The sequence below is a fragment of the Aythya fuligula genome, chromosome 22 (assembly GCF_009819795.1).
Source record: "Aythya fuligula isolate bAytFul2 chromosome 22, bAytFul2.pri, whole genome shotgun sequence".
NCBI classification, from domain to species: Eukaryota; Metazoa; Chordata; class Aves; order Anseriformes; family Anatidae; genus Aythya; species Aythya fuligula.
The window spans coordinates 4328033-4348474 of NC_045580.1; the positions used below are offsets into that span (position 1 = coordinate 4328033).

Here is a 20442-nt window from a genome sequence, read left to right on the forward strand (position 1 = left end):
AGTGCATGAGCTTAGGACTTTCTATGTAATTCTTAAAAAAAATAATGTATTTTTACCTCTTAGGCTGGTATGCCTTTCATGAACTGCATCTGTTATTTACAAAAGGATGGATTATAATATTGGCTGAGTATTTTCCATTGTATGTAACACGTAGTAGTTTCATATTAAACAAACAAAATCACTCAGCTTCTTTTAATCCAGAAATGGTTCATTTCTCCACAGAACCTTTGCATTTGACCTATTTGATTTTCTTGACAAGATGGATTTTCCCCAGTACATTTCTCCTTAACATCCATCTTCTTTCCGTGTGTTTATTTGGCAGTTCCACAATGCAATACGTGATTCTTACTTACATGAAGCACCTGGGAGTCAAAGTTAAAGAGCCTCGGAACCTGGAGCAGAAGCGTGGCCGTATTGGTTTCTTGCCAAAGATCAAGGTAGTAGTGTTGTGACCAGAGCACATTTGTTTAAAACTGTCTGACATGGGTGCTTCAGTAGAATTCAGAATAGACTTTTGTGTGACACATTAGAAGTTGGTATGATTTTACAGTCTTCATTGCACCAACAGGATATAGCATTATCAATCTGCACAGAAAACCTAACGGTTGAGATTGAGTTGTACATATGTTTTCAGACACCTCAATTATAAATTAATTGCCTTCCTTTTCACTGTCGAAGACTTACTAAAACTTCGGGTGATAAATGTTTCACATATTACAATATTAAATAATTTGAGGACCCCATTAAAGCTATCAGAATTCAGGACCTCATTAAACCCATCAGTCTGTTGGCTGGTATACTTCAGGGTTTTCTTGAGAAAATTGCCCAAAAACAAAGGCTTTGTGGTGCAGGAAAGCTACTCTTCCTGCCACCCACATTCCCCTGTTTATATAATGAGTTCTTTCACCAAAACTCCATCTCCATGGGTGTGTTCAGTCATCTCCCACGGTATGGCCATGTGTCTGGTCACAGCAGCTATGTACTTTCATCAGCATTCAGCCTCCTTTGAATGTTAAGGCTGTCATGAGCAGTTCTGTCCCCCTTTATGACAAATAAACTTTTTTTGTACCAAACTGCTGCTGCTGTTTTAAAGAATTAATCATTATCTCAGTAAATAATTGAGTCTGAAGAAATGAGTTTGCTGTTTACTCTGCTTTTCTTCGTTGTATATTAATGCAGCAAAGTATCAAGAAAGAGAAAGAAGGAGATGAAAAAGGAAAGAGAAGAGGCTTTCCGAATATTCTCGGCCCACCAAGGAGACCAAGCCGACACGACAGCAGTGCAAGTATGTCAGACAAGGAAATGTATGTTCCCCAGCTACTTGTATGAAAGCCAGTTAGTCTCTGCTGTTTAACAACAACAAAAAATAATAAAAAGACTTAGTAAAATTTTTGATTTTAAACCATGTTTTTAAAGACAGACAAATCTTAATTAAGGTAGTTGTCCTGAAATTCATCTTTTGGTTACTGGGAACAGGTAAAAGCTCTTTCAGCACCGTAATGACTCTGTGTTTGTTTAGTTGGCAGAGCCATGGAAATACAGAAGCAGCGCCATCCAAAGCACTTACCTACAGCGTCTTCTGTTAGCCCAGAACCACCAGATTCTGGCAAGATGCGCCAGAGTGGGTCCTCCAGTGATGGAACAGACGCACCCTACGCACCTGCCAACCCAATGTCTCCTTTGGCAACGGGTCCCTTTTCATCTCCAGAGGGAAGCAAGGACAGTGAAGCAGGTTAGGATGATACCACTTAAGAGGGACTATTGAAAATTGTGTTGTGAATGGGGTATGGAAGGCACACTTCTAATGCAAGAAGCCTGACAAATTGGACCATGTTTCTGTGTCACTAGACATGATTTTCCTGGGTGCTTAGTCATGTTTTCTGACTCTGGTTCAAGTCAGGAAGTCTTGTCATGGCCAGAAATTGTTGTCTGGTGGCTTCTGTCATGGTGGTGTTGGATCATCCAACAGGAAAAAAGCATCCCCAGGTGCCTGCCTTTGTAATCACAAGTCACTATTACCTGGTAACACTTATCATGGAGATTTTTCTTGCCAAGCTGCAAATTCACTTCCTCTAGCTATAAGTTGAAATGAGGCTGTGAATCAAGAGGCTGTGAAGAGATTGTGAAGTTCTCTTAGGTACTCTAATTTGATACATTCTTGACATTTCTTACTCATTTTTTCATAGGCTCGAAGCAGACTGGAGAAGCACCACCTGCTAATGACTGTGTGGATGGCACACCCCGCACACCTAATAATACTTTTGAATTCCCATCTCCCTTGGAAAACTTGCCAGAGGAGGAGGGAGAATCTGAGAGGTAACTGAGTGCCCTGCTTGCTTGGATGGGGCAGTGGCTGTTGGACAGCTGTTGCTGGACAGGCTGTTGGCAATGGTGGATTTGACAAGGGGTGCTGAAGCTGAGTCTATAAAACACTAGTCACACCGTTTGCATTAAACATTATTTGTAGAAGAAGGAAATGCTGGTCTGTGTCTGCTCTCAGGAGGGTGAGGCTGAGAGATGGACAAAACATCAGGGTTAGGAGGTTAGGCCTGTACTCTGAAATTATGCTGGATGTCTGAGTGGGGTGAAATTCCTGCGTGGTTCCCTCATAATTCCTTTATTTCTTTTTTTTTTTGTAGAGTTGTCGACATGGGAACACCAAAGCCTTTTCGCAAGTGAGTGTGCTTATAACTGTTTGAGCTTCACTGAATTTATTGAGATTTTAATAGGTTATAAAGCTGAGTGCTGCAGCGTTCATTGTTCTGAGGCAGTATGATTGCCTGCCTGATCTTTCCTGTTCTTAAATAACTCATATGAAAAGAGACATTGGCATCTGTGTGTAGGACAGGTGGAGCAGATCATATGCAGATAAGCTCTTTGATCTATGGGTGAAATATTTTAAGTGTTTTATCTACTGATTTGAATTGATGGGCTATGGAATTGAGATTCCCAGGTTTTCTTTTTAAGCGAGTGTGTTTCTGTTAGCTCTGTATCTGCAGATAAGCAGAGGAAAGAAATTGTAACCTGCCCTTTCACTGGCCTGCTATTTGGTCTTAAGCAAATTATTTTATCTGTATCATTAAAAAGAGGTTTATGAAAATACTGGAAGAACAGATATTCACTCTTAGTTGTTCTGTAAAGGACAAAATTACAAAATATGTTTTGTAGCTTCTGACATAGCTTACTGGAGAGTGTATTCATAATGCTTTACAACTGCTATGAGTACTTAGATTTTTCTTCTTTCTTTTTGACATCCGTGCCTAGAATGGGAGTTATCTGACCTATTTTTAATCTTCTTAGGATGGACAGTGTCGGTTTTGCAGATGTACAAAGTGAAGATGAGCTGTATGATTTTGACACGGACATGGACCCTCCCAACTGGCAGCAGCTTGTGAGCCGGGAAGTGTTGATGGGGCTGAAACCCTATGAAATCAAGCGCCAAGAAGTGATTAATGGTGAGATGGATATTTTTTTCTAGCTCACCAAGTTAAAATCTCGTCTTGCAGAGCTTTAGAGTTCTTTACATCTAAAAGGTCTCTTTTCAGCAATCTATCCAAAGTAGTAGCCATGTATTACTTTTGGTTTCCAGAGTTCATGCGTGTGAAACTTGTATTTACTACTGAAAGGTATCCTGAGATGGGGCTGATCCCACATTGCTACACCTCTTTAAGTCAGTAGTTAACAGTCCTGCCCTCCCCTCTCTCTTCAGAGCTGTTTTACACCGAGAGAGCTCACGTCCGTACTCTGAAGGTTCTACATAATGTTTTCTACCAGCGTGTCACCCGGGAAGGGATCCTGAACTCCAGTGACAAGCGGAAAATCTTTTCAAATCTGGAAGATATCCTTGGGCTTCATGGTAAGAGTAGCTGAGATGTTTTGCAGCTTCACAGTTTCAGTTGAAATTCAGGATACAAATATCTGAAAAATTTATGCAGGTGAACAGGCAACAAGAAGCAGCTTCCTATAACGCTTCTTCCTTTCACACACAATTCTCCCATTTCTAATTTACAAAGATATTTTGATAAAGGAAGCAAGCGCCCAGTGTTTCAGATGCTCGCTTTTTTGTATCCGTTTATGCAGACTCTCTTATGCTAGTTCATGTTTTGATGGAAAGAGCAATGCCTTGATGAACGTTCTTTCTAGGCCAATGCTCCAAAAGTTATAACTGTTGTTGAAGAAATTATGAAAACAAGTGAAAGGATTGATGTCTTGCAGGTGGTTTTGAGGGGTCACCCTTTCTAATTGTTTAGAGAAAGGGCTGTTCAGAGTCAGAATTTCAGCTCTACCACTGAATAAGTTGTAAAATGTTAGGCAGGTGGCTTGAAATGTGTTCTACATTATTCTTGCATTTTTAAAAGTCAGTGATATTGAGCCTAAGGAAAGATAAGACTGGAGAGGTTCTTAAAGGTCATTTGAATACAGGTGAGATAGAAGTGCAAAGGAGGAGTGTAATGTTTTCGTAGATATTCTGCTAAATTTGTTATGTTGCAGGACACTTTAAGTAATTGAAATAATTCTAAGTCTAGTCTGTTCTTCAAATAGGTGTGATTTTAAAATAAATGCTGAAAATCAAACACAATTTAATTGATATTAAATCTCCTAATCTCTTTTTTTTTTTCCCCCTAAGTTGCATTGAACGATCAGATGAAAGCAGTCCGAAAAAGGAACGAGACTTCTGTCATTGACCAAATTGGGGAGGACTTGCTTTCTTGGGTAAACTCCATTTTTTTGTACTTGAAAATACATTTCATAAAATGGGAATCAGAGGTTAATTAAGGTCATTCCCAGCTAATAGGAACTGAAGCTCTGAGAGTTGTCATTTCTATGGAGCCAACACAGAGCTAGAGAAAGGGTGTTGAAAAAAAACAGGAACAACTCATAGGATTTTCATTTGTCTAGAGACAGAAGCCATTTAAAGAAGAAAAAACATTGCCTCTTGATGTGTTGGTAGAATAGAAGCTGAGTTCTGGAGACATAAACCGAGAATAGGATTTTGAAAAATGCAATAGCACAATTTATTGCAATAATATTGAAATATGCCTGTGGTGCAGCTAAAGGTATTTTAAAATACTGTTTTCCAATCCTAGAATTTACATAGCTGAACCTCTTCAAATTTGTAGCACTGTTGCAGGCATCGTTTCAGACTCCTGAGATCCAGATGACGAGCAGGAGTGATGTAAATTCTTTAAAAAACAGAAACCAAAACCATCTCTCTTGAGAGTCTTCTCTTTTGTTGTTTGTTTTCAAGCCTACATAATTTAGGATTTAAGATTGATCTGCTTATTCTTTTCAGCTGTTCATGCAGAAGTCTCTTGTGAATTACTATTTTTTTAATCCCACTGCTTGTCTACTATTTCAGAAAAAAAAAAAAAAAAAAGAAAATCAGACGTGGCTAGTAGAGAAACACCTCCAACCCTTTCAGTTCTCCCCTGTGTGCTGTGAAAAAGCAAAAAATACCTTATGCATTCATTTTTGAGCAAACTAGAGCAAGCTAAGCGTTACAGATTGATAGCTAAATTTTTTTGACTAGTGTCTGGCTAAGTGACTGAAACAAAAAAAAAAAACACACAACAAAACAGGATCTTGTTCTGCAGAGTGAGTATTTTCAGGAGTTACTATGCTGCATCACAGATTGGGTAGCAGGAATGGGAAAAGTTGGAGTGACAGATTAGCCATCTGTCATCTGCGGCACATTTCTCAGCCCTGCTCATGGCTATCGTTTTCCCCAGCCATGCTTCTATAATATTTTCATTTAGGAAATAAAAGATTATGTTATATTTTGATCTTTAGGCATGGGTATCCCTGAGAAGCAAGACCTTCGGTCTTGGCTTTGCTGGCCAACAGTGTGGTAAATAATCCCTTGTCATTCATCTGGGTGCAGTTTTTTCCCCTTCTCTTACAGCTAACAGTGGAGACATGGCACTGTATTCTCTCCCTGAATCAGCAGCACATTTATAGAAATGATTGGATGTGGTAGGAGCTGGAGACAGGAGAACTGTAGAGTTTGACATGTAAGGGGTTCCTCAGTAGACTGGGATGACAAACCCGTAAAGCCAGGATGTTCAAAATGCTGTCTTACATAGAAATACTTCTCACGCATACATAGAACTCAAGGGAACAGCACAAAGCTTTGACAGGGGAGATTCAGACAGGATATTAGGAAAAAAATGTTTACTGTGAGGGTGGTCAAACACTGCAACAGGCTTCCTAGGAGGTGGTTGATATTCCAGGCCTGTCAGTGTTTGAGGCATTTGGATAACACCCTCAAGAACATGCTTTGAAGATCTTTGTAGGTCCCTTCCAACTGTTCTGTTCTGTTCTGTTCTGTTCTATTCTATTCTCAATTGCTGAAGTTGGGTCTAATTTTGACTTTTTGTGGCTTTCTGGCACAGTTTAGTGGAGCAGCAGAGGAGAAGATAAAACACGCAACTGCCACGTTCTGCAGTAACCAGCCCTTTGCTCTAGAGGTCATAAAGTCGCGTCAGAAGAAGGATTCCCGTTTCCAGACTTTTGTGCAGGTGAATTTTATGCAAGGGTTTGAGCTGCCTGAGGGTGCGGTTGGTGGCCAGTATGGGATAACAAAGGGCTGGCGATAAAGTTGTTATCAACAATGAGATTATGCTTAACATTGCCTTCAGATTGGGATCATTTCCAGCACTGTCTTTATCTCTTCTAATCATTTCTGGAGGGAGAGGACTGCATAATGTCCCGTTGCAATGCAGGAAGGAAAAGCTGTCCTGGGCAGGAAAATTGCATGTCACTTGGGGTGGCTGTTTCCTAAAGATGAGTTCTTCTGCGGGGAAAACTGCTTATAGCAGTGCAATTTTGAAGCATGCCACAGTCAGAAGACGGATGCTGTACACCTATTCAGCCCACCAGGAAAGGGACTCAAATACTTGTGGCATTTGGAGAGGAGAACATTATCTTCATTACCACAGGCTGGGAAGAACTGCTGTAATATGAGGGTTGACGTTATTTTGAAAAATGTACTGTAGTTTTGCTATAGCTTGAAAGGCTAAACTGATGTCTTCCCTGTGTGGCAGTGACTGAGATTGATTGGTGATAGCACCAGGCCTCTGTGAAGTAATGAGGGAAGGAAGCTGCTGCTTTTGTGATGAGCCTCTCCTATACGTAATTGCAAATGGAGAGGGGATGTGTTGTCTGAATGATAGATCTTGGCATTTCTTGTCTTGTATTTAATTACCAGAAAGTGAAGTAATAGACATTTATGTGATGAATAGATGTTACACGTTCAGGTAATTATAGTCTTAATAAAAATGACAAATGTAGTTATTGTGCTGTTTAATTTTAGGATGCTGAGAGTAATCCACTGTGTCGCCGGTTGCAGCTGAAGGATATCATTCCCACAGAGATGCAGAGGTTGACTAAGTACCCCCTTCTGCTGGATAACATTGCTAAGTACACAGGTAAAGCATTTCCAGTAGGTAGCCCATGGTTGGTGGTTGCATCACAGCAGGTTTTCTAAGCAAATGTGATTTCAAAGCTTGTATTGAAGTACAGTTCAGTTTGATGGGTCACTGTTTTCATTGTGACCTGACTGGAGAGCAAGTTCAAAACAAAACAAAACAAAAATCCAATCTTTGTTTCTCAATTAAAGCATTTCTTTTTCATAGGGAAAAAAAAAGAGGGGAGGGTGAGAATTGCGTTTTGAAATAGGTGAATGGCAGTCAGTCTTGGGTCTAAACACCTCAAATACTGTGTTCAGTTTTGGGCTCCTCACTACAAGAAGGACATCAAGGTGCTGGAGCATGTCTAAAAAAAAGCCTAGAGAAAAGGAGGCTCAGGGGAGATCTCCTTGCTCTCTACAACTATCTCAAAGGACGCTGCAGCAGGGTGGAGGCAAAAAGAAGATTAATAATACCGCAAAATGCCTTTTCACGTTTACTAACCGATACCTGCTGCAGTCTAATTTCATTACTCGTAAAAAATATACTGCGCTTACAAGTTCACTCTAAACATAATTAAGAAAGCATGTGATACTCCATTATCCTTGATGTCCTTGTTTATTTGCCAGTTAACTAAATGCATAATGTGGCTTGTGGTAGTGAGAATTGATGGGGTTCACCTGTGTCTATCTGTGTATAATCAGGAGACATTGGCTGGAAAGGTGGCTGTTGTTTGTTCTTCCTGTAGTGCAAGACTGGTTTTTATAGTAAGGCTGCGTGTACATAGCCAGAGATAAATATTTTTTTTAAGCTGTTAAAATAAATACAGAGTATCTGGGTGAAAAAGGTTATTAGGTAGCAACTTTTTGATATTCTCTGTTATATTATCTTTGTTTCTCTCTTCCAGTGTAAATAAATAAAGAATTAATGCAAAAGCCACTGGTCACTTGCTGTTTTAGCTAGTCAAAGCTGGGACTTTGACTAGCTGGCTGTGTGAGACTCTAAGTGCTCTCTTTGTACCCCAGTGGAGTCTTAGTAAACTTTTTGTGTTACTCAGAATACTTTACTGATTCATGTTTGTGCAGTGAACAGTTGTCGTAAGCCCTTTAAAAAAAGAAATAAAAAAGTGCAGTCTGGGCTGTTTGTGGTCATCATCAGAGTAGGGCAGACGGAATTCTCTCCCATCATTTCACCTTTGAAATGGAGTGCTTTTATTGATAGGGTGTTCTGCAGATCTGAGTTCCCTTTCTCGATTTTTTGGACGGCAAACTGTGCTAGATTTGTGGCCTTTTCATCCTTTATCGGAGGATGTTACTGTATTTCCTTGTCCTCTTACAGAACTGCCTGAAGAGAAAGAGAAAGTGAAGAAAGCTGCAGATCATTGTCGTCAGGTTCTTAACCACGTGAACCAGGCTGTCAAGGAATCTGAGAACAAGCAGGTAGGAGGTGAACGGAGTGAGCATCTAGGGCTGGGGAGAAGAGAGACAGGTGAAGGGAAAAAGGCTGCTTAAGGTGGCTAGAGTCTCTGTGCTAGTGACTGTATATTGTGCTTAAAGGTGCTTTGTGGCCCACGTGTTCCTGTGAGAGAAGGAGTCCCAGGCCTTTGGGAACCTAGAAGTATTCATGATTGCTTGCTCTCTGACTCTAGTAGTGAGTTTTGCTTATCAAAGTGACCAATGCATTTTTTTCAGCATTTGGAAGATTATCAGCGTCGTCTTGACCTCTCCTACTTGAAGCAGTCTGAGGATCCCATGATGGATGAGTTCAGGGTAAGTCACGACACTGAAGTAATTGCTCGGTGCACCATTATTGCAACGCTGTTGTTCAATCTGTGGCTCTTTCTAGTGCAGTCTTCTGATGTACAATCAAATGGCCTTTGGCATATACATTTCTGTACAAAAGTTAAAGTAATTTGGTTCAGAAACTTGAGTTTTGCTGTCTTCCTGAAGATCTCTGTGGATGTAACAACATGGTTCTGCATATAGAAGAGCTGATAGAGCTTGTAAGTTGTGTGAGATAAATGTTAAGGGCCTGCAAGTTAATGCACTTCTGTATCACGTAGGAGCTACTTAGTGGATGGTAAATCTTAGAGTGGGTATGCCTGTCACGTAATCATGTCTTAGTTGTGCTGTTGAAAGTGGGACGGCCTCAGGGAGCCATTAGTTTAGGCTTTAAAAGAAGAGCTGATACAGGTGCTGATGAGCACAGGAGATCCACAGGTATAGCCAAGTAAAAGCCTAAGTCCATTGTACTGTGGCTCCTATAAATTCTTGCAGTTACATTAATAAAGCTGGTTGCTTGGTGTCAACTGCTGATAAATGGAATGGGCAAAAACACCCTCAGAGTAAAATTAACTCTAGGAAGTTTTCATGTTTCAGATGGATGGTGATGTTTTGATACTTTAACCCCATTTCATTCTGACCACTATCTATGTCTGTCTCATGCATAGATTCTGTGTTGTTTATTTATCACTCCCCTATCTTTCCCAAAGTCAGCGTGTATCCAAAGACATTTTTATATGAAGACTTCTCTGTAAAACTGTATTATGTAGTCTTCCACAAATAAACTTGCAAGCATTTAGTTAGGAAATGAAGAACTTACTGGCAGTTACGAAATCTTGCTGTTATTGATTGTAGACTCTGAGACTTGGAAGGGATGACTTGTGAAAATTGTCACTTCTTCTTGCCTGCAGATCTAAATGTCACAAGCACTGAAATGTCTGAAGAATCCATTGACATTATAAAGTCCATCAGATCATTGGAATGATTTTTATATCAGTGTGTCATTTGTAGGCATACTTGACTTGCAAATAGAGTGCTGAAGCATTAACCTGTTATAATACTAGACCTGCAAACTTTGTATGGGATATTGGAAAAACTCCTAGAAACCAGAGGGCAACCTAATGCATTAGGAGCTTGACTTGGCACCCCCAGTATCTGCAAAAGAGCAGTGAGTGAGGAAGAATGACAACAAACATCTCTCACGAGATTTTGGTTTACAAGCATACCTCAGTCCTGATCCACCTTTCTTTTTCCATACTAGGCTTAGCTGCTCACTTCCACGCTGGAGTGCCTATCTGTAGCTTTCCTTCTGAAATTCCCATGCTTTACAGTTCCTTGATTCTGTAGCAATTTCATAGTGCTATTTTTTTTTCCTTTCTTTTGCTGACAGAACTTGGATCTAACAAAGAGAAAAATGCTTCATGAAGGACCTCTAACTTGGAAGGTTAATCGTGACAAAACTATTGGTGAGTCCCGTTCATCAGCCGATGTGGAGTTGGGTTTGTATGTGTTTGCCGAGAGGGAGGGAGAGAGAAAGCATTTATGCAGTTTCCAATTAGGATTTGTACTGCCACCTATAATAATGTGTATGTGTTTCTCAGAGCTGATTAAATTATTCTTGTCAATTCTGAAATGTGCTGGAGTATCATTAAGGCCATGCAGGGACACAGCAGTCAGTCGTGAGATGATCCAATCCCATCTGTAGCTCTCTGCTCTAGTTTTGATGAGGAAGATTTGCAAGCTTTGCCTAGAATGGCATAGCACTGATTACTGCCTCTGCATGAGTAATCAAAAATGCAGCCTTTTTCTTTCTGCAGGGGTGTGATAGAAAACCACGAATCTTTAACTCATTCTGGGTTCTTTTGTGCTCTGTGCAGATCTCTACACTCTGCTCCTGGAGGACATCCTGGTGCTGCTGCAGAAACAGGATGATAAACTGGTCTTGAAGTGTCACAGTAAAATCTTGGCATCAACAGCTGATAGCAAACACACCTTCAGTCCTATCATCAAGCTGAACACTGTTCTGGTTCGTCAGGTGGCAACAGGTCAGTGTAACCAATAGGGAAAGCAAAGGAGGAAGCCTAAAATGAAGATTAGATCAGTTGAGGACAGTTGGTTTTGTCTAGAGTTCCACAGCAGAACATGGAGAAATGCGTAGGCTTAATTCTTGGTTGTCCAACGTCTTGCTCTGTAATGCTGTATGAGCTGTTTAACTTCTCTGCATCGTTAATAACCTTTTTAGGCACAGCTTGAGTTATAAATAGACCTCTAAGTTAAAGTAGTCTGATTTTATTAGATGAAAGGTACTCTAGAAATGCAAATCATTATGAGGGAACAGAGGGGAAAAATGCATCTCAAAGCAGTTTGAACTAACAGACAAATCTCCTGGACAGAGAAAGATCTATCTTTGTATATGATAGCATTATAGGTTTATTTCATGAACTCTTCTTTCACTGCTTCTGGTTGGGGTTATGTCCAGTTCTAGGAATTTTCAGAAAGCTGTGCAGAACAAAGCATCTAATTAAATTCCTCCCTCCCTGTGTTGCTCCAGATAACAAAGCTTTCTTCGTCATCTCCATGTCAGAAAATGGCGCTCATATTTATGAACTGGTGGCACAGACGGTTTCAGAGAAGAATGTGTAAGTAATTGGTTCGGTTCCATCTGCTGTGTGATTTGTTGCACTTGAGAGAACTTTTACATCTGCTTGTGTGTAGTAACTCTGCAGGTGTCCATGAATTACCTGAGCTCCTTATCTAAGCTTAGCTGAAAACATAACTGTTTACCTCCATGGGGAGTATCCAAGCATAGTATCTCCCAGCTTCTAAAAAGCAGGGAGAGGGTGTATACACATAAATGAGTGTGTTTATATATACCGATATGTATAAAACAAAAAATCATACCCTTGCAATTCTGGTCTTCTGTGACTGACTGCCAGATAAGTCACTGAAATCATCCTGCATCTTCCTGCAGAACCGCTTTTTAGTTTTGCAGAGTTTGATACTGGCATCATCAGCATCCACAGTCCCTGCATGTGAGGCCCTCCCTGCACTTTTTCCTCTCTGGTACAAGTGCCTTTCTTCCAATCCATAAGCAGGGCATAGACTTGTGTGATATGCAGCAACTGCTGTAGTGTGTCACATATTAAACTATTCAATTCTGTGTGAAAGGTTACTGAATGCTTTCATGTGTATTTATATATAAATATAACTGCTTCACTTGATGGCTCCTGCTAAGGTCCTGTCATTCATTTCCTTCTGCTGAGCAGTATCCTGGTGAGGTGAGCATTAAGCTGCGGTGTTTCACTTGTGGCTGCAAGGTATTACTGAGGCACTGACTGTAACAGGATTAAAAAAACTAATGCAACAATGCAACAGGATTAGGCGTTTCTGTTGATAAGAAAAGCAGTGATGATATTAGCTGGATTTAAAAACTGTTGAATGGAGCGGTATTTGTTGTGCTTCACATCTTGCATATTTTTATTTGATATGTTTATACAGGTGGCAGGACCTTATAGCTCAGATGGCAGGGACTGTGAAAATGGAGAGCACCAGAAGAGTGATTCCATTACCGCAGTCGGGACCTGGCGAGTAAGTAAAAATAGCTGGAGGAGAAAGGGCTGGTGTTCTTTTTCTGGTAACCCCTCTTTTACTCAAAGACTGTCAGCCAGAGCTCTGCTTGTCATGCAGTAATTCAGATACAGGTGACTAAAAGCTTGTGTTTGTACCTTCCTCCCTGCAGAGAAGAGCGTGAAGAAGAGGAGCAGCAGAAGCTCAAAGAGCAGCATGACATTCCTGCCAGTAGTCTGCAAAGTCCAGGTAAAACAGTGGGCCAAGTAAAAGGTGCCCATAAATTTGCTACATAGAGAACAAAGCCATATTCCTTGTGTCTTGGGGCTCTTTTGGTAGCATTGGCGTTTTTCTGGAAAGGAGTGGTTTCTTTATGAGTCATGTAGAGAAGTGATACTGAACGTCTTGGAAACATCCCTCTTAGTATTTCCATCTCTTTTATAAATTGCTGAGTAAGAATCCTTTTTCCCCAGGAACAAATCAGCCTTTTACCAAGCCCATGCTCAAGAACTGTATTTTTCAGTGTTTTCAGAAGCACTGTGAAAAAGTCAATGTGAAGCAGAATTTTCTGCAGTTTAACATCATATTTGCCATAGTTGCTTAACCCAAATGTATGTTTTCTATTTACTAGACAAAGATTTGGGCCTAGACTCTTCCTTGATACTGAATGCTCAGACTTCTTCGCCCACCATGTCCGAAAAGTCGGAGGTAGAAAGCCTTCTTGTGACAGAAAGACAGTTTGATAAAGTGCAGCAGGCAGACCTGACGCTTAAAGATACTTCTACATGTTATGAACACGCAGCCACCGATTTACCGTCGGTATCAGGAGGGCAGTGGGCATTGGATGCCTTAAGGAACTGTAAGTATCGTGGAGCAGCATCTGGAAGCATGTGGTTTGGAGGTGGAGATTGTTAGGTCAACCTTTGGAATCAGCAAGCTGAAATAATGCCCACTTCTATTAAATAAAAAATTTCTCTGTGCTGTAGCACAGCATAGCAAACCAAAGTGGATCTGACACGAAGGAATTCTGAGTTCAAAATTCATATGCTGGGCCATTTGGATGCAGGTATCTTATTGTTTTGCTGTGGTTTTCCCGTGTATAAAATGCGGGCAGTAATGAATTGTTACTTACTGCCCAGGAAGTGCTTTGATGACAAAATCACATTGCAGAGCTTTGTGCAGTGCTGTAAAGTGGCACGGCTAGTCAGCAGTTTTTTTAAGAGACGATGCAGTTAGCCGGTGGACTTAACATTCAGAGCACCAGAGGAGTAGGAGAAGTTGCATGAGTTGCAGGATATGATTTGGCTTTTCTTTTTTTTTTTTTTTTTTTTTTTTTTTTTTTCAAAATCATGCAAATTAAGTTGGATATTTTACAATTTTACACAAGCTTAACAAAGTCTAGGTTCAGATCTTCTGAGAGTCTGGAAGCTGTTTGGGTATAATTATATTGACACTTGTGTGTACTGAAAGGAATTTTTCCCAATGGACAGATAATTCTGTAAGATTGGTTTTAGATTTTTAAGTGTTTCCTCTGTTTGGTGGTACACCTTTCACAGGAAGGATGCAGGGCTCCGCAACCTACCTGATCAGATCCAACATTCCAGTTCCTTGATTTTCTAAATATAACTTCCTAAAATTTGAATGAATTCATTAATTCCTATCTCTCTCCCTGGCAACTTTGAAATGGACGTAAAGTCCCTGAATTGTACTTGAAGGGAATAGACTGTATTGCTTCTCTGTGGATCATTTGCTGTTACTAAAATGCAGAGCATTCATATCCTTGGCCCCAGTTCCCTCTTCTCCCTCTCTCTTTTTACAAATAATGACAGCCTTCTGCAACCTAATCGTTTACCTCGGATCTTTTGATCCATTTGTGCTTCTCCTTTTTATAGGATTCAAAGCCCTCTTCTAATCCTGAGTGCTGTACAAATGTTCTTAGGAGGTATTCTTAGAGGCAGGTGATAGAGAACCTTATTAGTAAGAGAAGTGTGTAAAGATGTTATTAGTGACCTTGCATCTCATAATTCTTCTTAGAGCAGCCATCTAGCAGCAGCTGTGGGTCACTCACGTTTTGACAAGAGCCTTCCTCTTAGGCTGTTGTGTTGTGTGAACTCACAGCTTTTACTACATGAGCTTAGTGTGGTGAGAACGAGCAGTGTACTTAGGCTCTTGGCAGCACCATATTTCTGTTTTGAACGATGTGTACTTATTATGAAGTGTTTGGCTGGGTTAATTTGAGAGCTAAAGGAATGTGGGTTGAAGTTCAAATAAGCATAAATTTAGATGAAATTTTAGAGAAAGTGTCTTCTATGTTTTGATCTGTTATTTGACGTTGGGTGGCATGTTCTCAATATGCTGATTTCTAAGGTGGGAATCCCCTGTTAGTGCTATTGCTTTTTAGTTCATTTAGGGGCAGGTAACACCCAGGCACTCACCTGCACTACGATTCACTTGCTGGGTAATTTCAGTAGATGATTTCTCTGTTTCTCCTAAGCAAGATGGAACTTGTACTGCTGTTTTGGCCTTTACTTGTAAGATGAGATATGGAATAAGGTATTGATACAATGCTTCAGACCTCTAATTTATTTTTACCCATCTTTTCTACCATGAACAATGAGAGGGCTGGCTGCTCTGAGATCTCTCTGCTTGGTCTTTTTGTCTAGTTTAATCACTGTTAGGGAGATTATGGTCTGTGAAGCTTTTCCAACATTATCTCTACTTGCAGTGGACTTGCTGAAAAAACTGTTGGTACAGCAGCTTGGCTTTTCTGAGAAGGGGACCCTTGAAGACCGGCAGCGCTTTCCCAGGTTTAGGACCGTCTCTCAAGAAGCCCAGACGGAGAGTGGAAGTGAGCTTGGACTACAGCACTCTGACGATAACAAATTCCACCAGCCTGGAACAGACCGCATGCTTCCAAGAACCGAAACTCATGAATCCACAGCTAGTTATGGCCTCCGGACTTCAGCTGAATCACCAGCTTCAGGGGATGCCATGCAGCTGATAGGGAGAGACCCCAGATCGAGTAGTAACTCAGCAATAGACCGCATGAGTATGAATCTGGAGATCTCAACCGCAGAGCTGGAAGGGGTGGGTGCTGATGAGAGCGGGGAGCATTTTTTTGACGCTCGAGAAGCTCACAGTGATGAAAATCCATCTGAAAGTGAACTAATGGAAAGGAAGGAAGAGGAGGATGTGCAAATACGGATCTCAGGTGAGCATATTTCATTCCCTCATTGAATGATAGGCTGTCCAGATTTGACATTAGAGACCTGAGTTCAATTTTAAATAGGAAATACTAAAGAAAACCACAGAAAGTTTTCATGGTGATGCTTCTCCTGCTGATCCGGTTTAGGACATTTATTTAAAGGTAGTTCTCTCGTCCCTGGCAGTTATTCTAGCCCTGAAAAGGGCTGTACCTAATGATTTTTTCTGTTTCATGAAAGAAGAAACTAAAATCCTGTGGGGTTAATACATGGTGACAAACTATATTTACAGAGGTTATGGGCACAGTGCAAGCTCTCGATTGCTGTGGGCACCACTGGACCATGTTGTATCCCTGCTGACTGTTGGGCCCTATAGGGAAAATACTGTCCCTGAAGGCAAGCCCTGCCTTAGTCCCTGCACACAGAGCCCCCGTGACTCATGCTATTTTTTGTAGCTATTGAGTTGGCTTCTCCTGACTGAGCTTCAGAAAAGAAACTTAGAGTTTAGCTTTGCATTGTGATTGTCTCCAGCGACCTCACCCTCAGTCTGAAGCTCTTAAAAGCTTATCATTATTTCTATTATTATTACATTTGCTATATTTGGCAGTTACCTGAGCGGCATCTCAAAGCATCTCTCTTCTACCCTTCAAGAAGGTTGTAGAGCTGTTAACTCAGCAGAAAACTAGCTCCAAGGCAGCAGCTGTAAGCACCTTCATGGGACTTTGCTCACTTTGTGTTTGGAAAGTCCTGTGATTTTGATCAGCCCGAGTGGTGACCCTGCACTAAATTTAGCCCACAAGTTGAGGTGTATCTTGTGCATGTTGTAATAGAAGTAGGTACTAGCTGGTAGATTCTACAGGACTGTTAGTCTTGAAATTTCTTATCTGTGGATATGAATTTATGGATTCTATCATGAGCCAATAAATAAGCCAATTTGTGACTGTCCAAATGCTGCCTTCCAAGTATGTATTTGTGTTTCCCTGAATTATGGAAACATTTTAAATTATTAAAACTGAGCCAACAACTTGAAGGATCTAATTTACTTGTCACCACTTATGCTGTTTACTTTCTTAACTGTACAGGGACATCAAAATTAGATTGACCTGTTTTCAGTCAGTTCTGCTTCCACATGCTGGCTTTGCTGTAATATTGTAGAGAAGTTATTCAGTATAATGCTATTAGTAGGTGCAGTTGTGAGTGCGTTTCTATCTGTAATTGCTTTGTTTTTTTAATTATTTTCAGCAGGCTAAATGTTGAAGCTAACCCATCTAAGGGGATGCTCAGTACTGTAACCAGTAAGTGTAGGCTCCAAATCTAGCAGCCTGGTTTGTGGGTACCATTAGCATTAAGTGCAGGTTTTTCAGACATTATATTGGAAGCAGAGAGTTTGGAAAAACAGGAGGGAAAGCAATTAGCTCATCTAATCACGTAACTCTCAAACTGCAGTCCAAAAAGCAGCCTTGATCTCTAAAGTCCCATTCAGAACCAAGCTAGTCTGGTCTAATATAATCGCTATTCTGTGTAGTGTTCACAAATGCTTTTTCTTATCCATTGTAAAATGCCTCAAGAGATGGGCCTTTCACCACTTATCCTTCTTAAAGTCTGCTTAAACTGTCTACAGGTCAGTGGTTCTCGGTGATTATGGAACTGAGGTGTTCATAAAAATCTGTTCTCTTAACAGGAAATTATTTGATCCTTGATGGATATGGAACAGTGCAGGAGAGCTCCACGGATGAGGAGGTATCATCTCTAGTTCTCCAGTGCACTGCAGGTGGCCACACCTCTTTGGACTCTGCCCAGCAGCAGCCTCTTTCCCCACGGGACACGCAGTCGGATGGAGGAAGCTCCCCGTTTGCCGAGGAGATGCTGGTCTCGCGCTGGGGGGGAGTGGAAGAGTCCTGCTCAGTTGTAGCAAGCCCTCACTTCTTGTCTTTAGAGTCGCGTGTGCAGATGATGCAGTATATTCAGAAGATAGAGAACAACCTTGAAAAGTTGAAGGTATCGTATGTTTCTATTTGTGGTATGAAGAGTTTTCGTATTCCTTAGATTGTGTTTTAGAAAAGAGCTTGAATATAATGTTGTGGAGGAAGGCAGGCAGTCACGTCTTTTTCTGTGTTTGGCTCTGGAAGCTTTTGAAGGAGAAACTTGGTGCCATTTTGCTTGCATTATGTTGTGGGGTTACAAGAAACTAGGAGTTGTAGAGGCAGGAGGTATGTATATTACTTTGCATTTGGAGAGATTCCTCAGGGGTAGGACAAAACTGCATTTCTGCAGCAGTGGAGTTTTGAAGGGACCACTAATGTAATGAATGTGACTTACCGACACATAAAGGCTTGCTGAATCTGTCGCGTGCTGCTGCTAAGGTTAAAAGAAGGTGGCAAGTTGCAGGAGGGGAATAACAAAGTTTTCAAACTTACTATATCCAAACTAATTTTTTGTATGTACTGGGGCTTATCCATCCATCACAACAATTGCTGTACTGACATGTTAAGTCAACAGCCAGACAATCTAACTGAAATCTGAGGAAGAGGTAGAATATTGAATGGGAATGGAAGGCCTAATAAAGGTGCTGCTACAGGAGTTGAGATCCATTGTGGGTCACAGTACCATCATGGTTGATTCCAGTCACCCGCAGTGCAACTTATCTTTTCCCATTTGAAGCCCTCTTTGTTCGCTTGATAAAGGAGAAAAAGCCACTTGACTTTCGGTGTTCTTTTTTTTTTGTTTGTTCATTTGTTGTTTAGGAGGTTGAGGAAGACTACATCATCCTCCGTCGCCAAGGGCTGGCTGGATCAGCCTCCACAGGAGAGCACTCAGGTACGCAAGCACACCTTCTGCACTCAGTAGCATACACCACGTTGGCATCAGGCATTAACCAAAGAGCACAAAGTCAATTTTTAACGTTTCACGCACACACAGGAATAGTTTCATCTGCTTCAGCATCTCTCACAGGGCTGAGGCTGTGCTGATTTCAAGAAAGGTCAGTTGAATCCACTGAGATTCACGTGTGCAGAGGAGTTTGTTCCTTCCTCTGAAAAGGTTGTTTGTGAGCTATCTCACCCCTACCTGCCAAAGACCGACATCTAAGGACGTACAACTTCTACTTCAAAGAAGGCTAGATTGGTGTAAAGTCCCAAACGAAGATTTTTGAGCATGTAAAATGATTCCAATCTGTCCTTTCTTTCTCTGGGGTGTCTCTGCTACTGTGTAAAGCAGCTGTCATGGGCCTTTTTAAATTTGCCTTAGGCATCCTCAAGATGCAATTGCTGGGATTACTAACAAAGGTCTTCAGGTTAAATGTGCTCTCTCTCCCATTAGCATGCTTTCTCTGTTAGTACCAGTGTTCAGAAATGTTAGGCATTCATCTCTCATTGCACCCTCTCCCTCTCTCATCACCACCCCTTTTTTTTTTTTTCTTTCCCCTCCATCAGAGAAGAGCTAGTCATGTTTTCAGGAGTGGCTGAAGATTGGATGAAGAGTATCAGGACCCAGCACCTATTGTCTGCCGTGTGGACTCTGAGACAAGAGGGTTCGGACCATCCAAACGTGAACCATACTCTAGCGAAGTGGGCATGGGTGCTTTTCCTGTGGAGCATCTGCACTATCTTGTCAGTGAGGGAGCCTGTTCTATTCTACTCCTCCTCTCCTTGCTACCAGAAATTCATTTTTCAGAAAGAAAAACCAAACCAAATGTACAGAGCTTTGGGTGTAGGATATAAAAATGTATTTAGACATTTAAAAAAAAATCAATGTATTTATTTGACTTCATTCCGTGTATCAAAAGCACATTTTAATTTTTTAATCTGCCTTTTTTTTTTTGTTTTGTTCTATTTTAATTGGGTAGTGACAGTTCTAGCCCTTTGCATGCAGTACACCCTGCCTCCCACTGCTCCTGAACCAGGTCAGGTCTGAGGGGAGAGGGTGTGCCTGTGTGCAGGTGTATCTTTACTTCACTGGACTGGACTCTGCACTCCCTGCTGGCAATCAAACTGCCATGCGAAGAGCTACTTATGAAGGTGTTAGGATGACTTGTGGCTGGAACTATCTATATTAAAAAACTGCATGGGAAACACTCATGTCACCAAGCGTGTAACAAGAATTTTCCATGCACTAAATAGCCAGGCACTTGGGCAAACTTTTTTTCCCCCCTCTCCCATTAGAGGTCTCCTTTGTTGACATGCAAGATTAGGCTGGGAGAGGAGAAAGATAGGTTTAATTTTTTTCTTGACTTTGTTGGCTTTGATCATTGTCTCCTTTGTAAAGTGATAAAAATACTTGGACCTGCAGCACTTTTGTAACTCTTCTCTGGATCAAAAAGAAAAAATGCAAACCCAGAAGTGTTTCAAAGATGTGGGGCAGATGGGTCTCTGCCCCTGATTCACTACTGAATGAATAAGGGCTGCCATTTGAGTTAGCCACAGGTACTGCTGATTATAGGGCCAGTAAATTTTAGTACCTGAAAGTATGTCTTGCTGAGGGCTTGGG

General features: G+C 41.1%; 1 protein-coding gene across 2 annotated transcripts in view; it reads left to right on the forward strand.

The window, feature by feature from the left end:
- Positions 1-19718, forward strand: part of ARHGEF12 (Rho guanine nucleotide exchange factor 12) — a 69490-nt gene extending 49772 nt beyond the window's left edge. For both annotated transcript variants that reach the window (XM_032201761.1, XM_032201763.1), the window contains 22 exons: positions 323-437; positions 1180-1285; positions 1520-1732; positions 2187-2316; positions 2640-2675; positions 3301-3455; positions 3710-3856; positions 4628-4713; positions 6393-6518; positions 7313-7427; positions 8745-8845; positions 9098-9175; positions 10578-10653; positions 11065-11232; positions 11739-11826; positions 12686-12775; positions 12927-13003; positions 13386-13613; positions 15480-15965; positions 17639-17955; positions 18702-18774; positions 19389-19718. In XM_032201761.1, coding sequence (XP_032057652.1) covers positions 323-437; positions 1180-1285; positions 1520-1732; positions 2187-2316; positions 2640-2675; positions 3301-3455; positions 3710-3856; positions 4628-4713; positions 6393-6518; positions 7313-7427; positions 8745-8845; positions 9098-9175; positions 10578-10653; positions 11065-11232; positions 11739-11826; positions 12686-12775; positions 12927-13003; positions 13386-13613; positions 15480-15965; positions 17639-17955; positions 18702-18774; positions 19389-19399 — 3022 coding nt within the window. In that variant the 3' untranslated portion in view covers positions 19400-19718. The remainder of the gene's footprint in view (positions 1-322; positions 438-1179; positions 1286-1519; positions 1733-2186; positions 2317-2639; positions 2676-3300; positions 3456-3709; positions 3857-4627; positions 4714-6392; positions 6519-7312; positions 7428-8744; positions 8846-9097; positions 9176-10577; positions 10654-11064; positions 11233-11738; positions 11827-12685; positions 12776-12926; positions 13004-13385; positions 13614-15479; positions 15966-17638; positions 17956-18701; positions 18775-19388) is intronic.
- Positions 19719-20442: the final 724 nt, after the last annotated feature.